Source organism: Limulus polyphemus, unplaced genomic scaffold, assembly GCF_000517525.1.
Source record: "Limulus polyphemus unplaced genomic scaffold, Limulus_polyphemus-2.1.2 Scaffold965, whole genome shotgun sequence".
NCBI lineage: Eukaryota > Metazoa > Arthropoda > Merostomata > Xiphosura > Limulidae > Limulus > Limulus polyphemus.
In genome coordinates, this window is record NW_013666575.1 from 1 (window position 1) to 5837 (window position 5837).

The 5837-nt window shown below is 30.6% G+C and overlaps 1 protein-coding gene across 1 annotated transcript in view; it reads left to right on the plus strand.

Annotated features, from left to right (window-relative positions):
* Positions 1-1300: 1300 nt before the first annotated feature.
* LOC106461464 (5'-3' exoribonuclease 1-like) overlaps positions 1301-5837 on the plus strand; it is a gene marked incomplete at its 5' end in the record, with an annotated part of 93251 nt that continues 88714 nt past the window's right edge. The window contains 3 exons of the mRNA XM_022388435.1: positions 1301-1451; positions 2018-2107; positions 4245-4401. Of these exons, the coding sequence (XP_022244143.1) occupies positions 1301-1451; positions 2018-2107; positions 4245-4401 (398 nt within the window). The remainder of the gene's footprint in view (positions 1452-2017; positions 2108-4244; positions 4402-5837) is intronic.

The window sequence follows — 5837 nt, forward strand, 5'->3', positions numbered from 1 at the left end:
AGAATCCATTTTTCATCAGCGGTGACCATTCTGTCCAATAATGGTTCATGCGCATTACGCACCAGAAGAGACGAAGCAATGTTCACACATTGGAAAGGATGATCATCAGGGAGTTTGTGAGGCACCCAAACACCTTCTTTATGGAGTTTTCCCTTATTCCTTAGATGTTTATGTATTGTTTCATGAGTGACATGCAATATCAGGGCCATTTCACATGTGTGTTGCCTTGGGTTAGACTCAACAGGCCTCTTCAGAGCATCAATATCAATTCCAACATGTCGACCCCTGCCATCACAGTTTTTAAGGCTAAAGTCATCTGAACGAAATTTGCTGAACCATCGTTGACACTTGCAAATGTTCAAAACAGTTCCATAAACTTCTTTGATATTCTTTGTGGCTACAGAGGCATTGTTTCCCTTTTTGTATTCAAACACCATTACATGTCGAATGTGTGTCTTATCGTGTGCCATCAGTATAAGGGATTAGAGTATACTAAACTTTACACATTATATAGGCTACACTAATGTGACGTTTAGGCAGTTTGTTCAACTATTATACATGATGTGTAGTTTTTGGGGAGGGGTTAATGAAAGTGTTCCAAAACGTGACGTTAATTTCTTGATGACATAATATATATATTGATTTTATTCTATGTGATGAAGAATGACTGCACAATTTGACTTTTATGATGGTGTTCATTGACTGTGTGTTCATAATAGGTGTTGATAGTGAATGATTGTGCATAAAAATGTACTTCGTGGTAGGGTAGAATAGCTTTACTGCTGGTGTACTTGAGTATTTATGTAAATTACCTTATTATGCATTAGGTGCAACTACTTCATTTAAGAAAGGATGAAAGATGTGAATATTTATAAGTGTGTATACTGTAGTGTCTGTATAGATCATATGCACTGAAACTTATTTTTTGAACATTTGTCCAATTGGTTATTGTTAGAGAGTAAAAGTCTACTCTTATGTGAGAATTTCTCAAGATGACATGCTTGCTTATACATTATGCTGTGAAGACTGACAAAAAATTACATGAAGGATAGTCATTCTTAATATCTAGAAAAAATTGTTGTAAGGGTAACGGAGTTGAATTCAACAAAAATGACTTTGTTTTTGTATGGATGGACTTGTTTGGCTTTGTTTAAAAGTAGAATGTTTTATGATGATTCTTCAGCTAGAGGAGATTAACAAAAAATGTTCAGTGTGGTATACCAAAAATGTCAAAAATAATTTAAATCCCAATTTTTTTTTTTATTATTTGACATTTTGCTTTCTTCTCTTGGTTTAATAGTGACCTCTCATAAACTACTTGACCTTGATTTTGGGGAGGAATATGATGATGATGAAGATGATGAAACAAGTGAAGAGATGTTTGAGCTGGAATTTAAACAGCACAAGAGAGATTATTACATGAACAAGCTCGACTATGAAGCTGTTACTCTGTAAGTAGCAATTGTCTTGCTAATTTTTAAATGATAAATTTGTAGTTCATGCACATATAGTCTGTGTCTCACTCATAAAACTGTGAATTTAAGAAATAAAACATATTGAGATAAAATTTTCTTTATTTAACAAAAATTTATAAAAATCAATACATGCTATGCAAGTACTGAGTAGTATATTAATCTTAAAAAAATTTTAATGTTATTAATATATTTATGACTGATAGGTTATTTTAAATAAAAGTTTTAAAACTGTTTATGTGTAAACTTTTTAGAAATATATGGTCAGTTTTTCTCATCTTTTTCCTGCAACATTATATTAAATTGGTGTTAGTGAGATGATGAAGGATTCAAAAATCAAATTTAAATGTTAATTGACCCTATTTGTAATTTATCCTTTTCTGGTTGAGTTAGCTTAAGTTTATACAATAATCATATACATTTGTTTCAAGATATTTTCTGATAAAAGGATTTAATTTGAATTATTCTCAAGAATTACTAGAATAATTGTTTGACAAAATTCCATAAAATTCTTTGTTGAAATTTGGAATTTAACTTTTTGTTAGGGACGTACTCAAGGATCAAGCATATGGTTATGTTAGAGCTATCCAGTGGAACTTGCATTATTATTATAATGGAGTGGCATCATGGAGCTGGTGAGTTCAGATATCTTTATGAAAGTAAACTAGTACATGTTTTTTATGTGGAGGATGAATTCACTGACATATTTACTTTGAGGACTCTGTGTAATACAGTTTTATATTAAGGATTTCCAACAGTTTCTTTAACCCTTTCTACACGGGTCATAGGTTAAAGGCCATGTCATTGCATTTGTTGACTCACATTCAAAATTTTATTTAACTACTATTTTATGAAATTATTTCAATAAGTTTGGTATCAAACTGTAGATTATATTTCAAATATTAGTATTATACATTATTTAATTTCTTAATTGAAAAGTAAATTTAAAAAAAACACTTAAACATTGATTTTTGTGTGTCATGTGGTATGTTGAGTGAAGCACTGGTTCAAATTAGATGATTGTGATGTCAAAATACAAAGTGTAAAGTTTTGTAGAAGTTAGGAACTCAAACTACCAACATTGACAAGGTAGAATATAAAATAAGAACCTCCTATGTTTCTATTTGCTGAGATATTGCTCATGTAATGAGACAAAAAAAGTGATTCCATTTTTGGAAATGCTCCCTTATATACACTTACTTCTTTCTGTGACATGTGAATAACCAATTGAAAACTCAGAATGTCCCCCTGGTGGCTTTCTCAGCGATTATAATGTATTACAACATCACCTTGTTCTTTCGATACAAATCTTCAATCTGGTAAGGTGAATCTTTAGTCTGCTCAAAATTTCATATTTTTTTCAGACCCAAATAAAGCTTAGTTATTAAGCTTGATAAATTATAGTGGAATTCTATGGTATTGATGTAGTAATTTATGATTTTTTAGTTATTCAACTGTATATGTAAAACCTAAAAAAATAAAAAATATTTTGTTTAGTATCCTCCACAGGCAAAATTTTTAAAGGCTTAGAAACCTATGTCAAGCAGCAATTGAGTACAAAGATCATAACTAGAAGAGATAATTGTTTGCTTTACTTTATTTACTGTTCTGTTTTAGGAAAAATAATTTTAAAAACTTTTTTTAAAATAGCAATAATCTTTGCACATATGTAATGTATAATAATTGAAATGTGATTTTATTTTACAAAATACTAGTCGATTAAAACACAGCCAAGACAAATTACTTTGTACAGACCAAAGGTCACCTTTATGTTATTTGATATGGTAACATGAGTGCACGTGAGTCTCATCGTTGTAACTTCTGTATTGTTAAGGTCAATATAATAAAAATAACAAATATATATAAATCTATAATATTATGAAATTTATGCTATTTCGTTTATTTATGTTTTCGCATTATAATTTGTGTTCATTCTAGAATGAGAGAGGAATAATTTATGTTTATTTCCTAATTTTTTATGGTGGTTGTGAGATTTTTCAAATCTACCGAATCGTACAGAGATTGAGTACTGAAAATAACAGATAAAATATAAAAATTTTTTCTTGAGAAACGTTTGTAACTATTTGGACATTATAAAGATTTTGCATGTGAAATTTGAAAATTTTCTGATGCATAAAAGTATTTTAAATCTTAAAATGAAAATTGCTTTGCATCATAGATAGGGAAGATATGAAAAAAAGAAACATTGCTTTACAAGCCTTAAGACTTAATAACAAAAATTAGATATTTTGAGTATGAAAGCATTGTAATATTTACTGATAATCTGCCAAATTTCATTAATTAATTCAAAAGTTATAGCATGAAAACTATAACAAGCACAAAATGGTTACGAGGTCAATCCTAGGGACCGAGCCTGGGCTAGAAGAGTTAAATTATGTCTTTTAAGCACATTTATTTATTTTTTATTTGTATATGATGAAGTCTTTTTGAAGTCCATCTTCATAAACATAGTATGTATTATGTATGCATGTTAAGAAATGGTTAAAAATCAAAAATTTTTCATGTTTACTTGAAAGACTTGTGTACTTCAGGACAAAATGAAATTATTTAAATCAACCTACTAATGCTTTTTGCCTAACTTTATAATGTTTTAAACTGGATTCATTACTCTCTCACAGTAAATTTATCCATTTCATTTGCTATTTGGTGAACAAAAAATCGTATTTGTTTTCTTGAAACATTTTTAATATATTTAATCTTAAGCTAAAAACATAAATATATTTATCTTTTTCTTTTCTTTTCAATCTGCAGGTTTTATCCACACCATTATGCACCATACATTTCGGATGTCAGAGACTTTTCAAACTTGAATTTAGAGTACGATTTAGGAAAACCATTTTTACCTTTTCAACAGTTGTTGGCTGTTCTGCCTGCAGGCAGTAAAGATCTGTTACCAAAAGCATATCAAGTATGTATAATTATCATTTTTTTAACGTTGTTGGTCTAAGTATGTTCAATAGTTTTAAAAAAGTTCCAGACAGTAATAGAAAAAATATATCCACTTCAATTGTATGACTGATGGTCACTTATAATTCTAAGTACAGGAATCCCTTGATTAGTGCGGTTAATGTGTTCTTTAAAAGAGCCGCACTAATCGAATATAATAACTTATAGGAAATCAAGTAACTCGTACCTCAATTTTCATCCTCATTCACAATTAATTTCTATTTTGCGTATTTTTTAATCAAAGTATAGGTATATAAGAAAATACGAAAAAAATGCAATGAATTAAAATTTATTGATCTGATTTTTTTTTTATGAAAAACTTGTTTAGAGTGGCTTGTCGCATCGTATTCTTCTGTTCTTCATATAATTGGCGGTACTGAGAAATTGCCTCATCACTTTTTCTGCAAATTTGACGGCTTCTATCTTCATCAGGGTCTGTATCTAAACATTTTCCCTTAAATTCTTCAATAACCATGAAAAGTTCTTCTAATTCCTTTTTCGTCATCTTCTTATGCTGGCGGGTAGGTAAGATTTCTTCATATTCATCAATGTCTTCATATGCTCTCTGAGTGTCCAAATTTATAAGATGCTTATTGGTAAGTTCTTCTGAATGAGCTTCTAGCAATTCTTGCACATTTTCATTGTCAATCTCAGCGAAGAAGTTCTTTTCCAATATGAGTAATCTTTTTAATGACCTCTTCTGTATCTTTTGAAAAGCCTGTGACGTCCTGTGCACAGTGTGGAAGAACTGTCTTCCAAACACCTTGCATATGTTTAACTGAAATTTCATTCCATGCTTGATGGATATTATCAATAGCATCCTTAGTACTGAATTTCTTCCAAAATTGAACTAGTGTCATAGAATTCTCTCCAGATGCTGCTTGAATCGCTTGCTTGAAAGTCTTTCTCAGGTAGTATGCTTTAAAGGTCGCGATAACGCCCTGGTCCATTGGTTGCAATAAAGAGGTAGTGTTTGCGGGCAAAAATGTCACTTGGATATTTTTGCACATTGAATCGAGACCAAAAGGATGACCAGGGGCATTATCTAAAATAAGCAAAGATTTAAAATCTAAATTTCTTCTTCGGCAAAAGTCTTCAACCGTTAGACAAAAATACTTGACGAACCATTCTTCAAACAAAGCTTTAGTTACCCATGCTTTTTTTATTAGATTTCCATATTAGTGATAATTGTCCTTGATTTATACCTTTAAGAGCTCTTGGATTCTGAGCTCGATAAACCAATATAGGCTTTAATTTCAAATTTCCTTGAGTATTGCCACCCAATAAAAGGGTTAGTCTATCCTTTGCAGCTTTATATCCTGACTGGGAACTCTCAGATTTGGCCAGAAAAGTTTTGGAAGGCATCCTTTTCCAAAATAACCCTGTCTCGTCTATGTT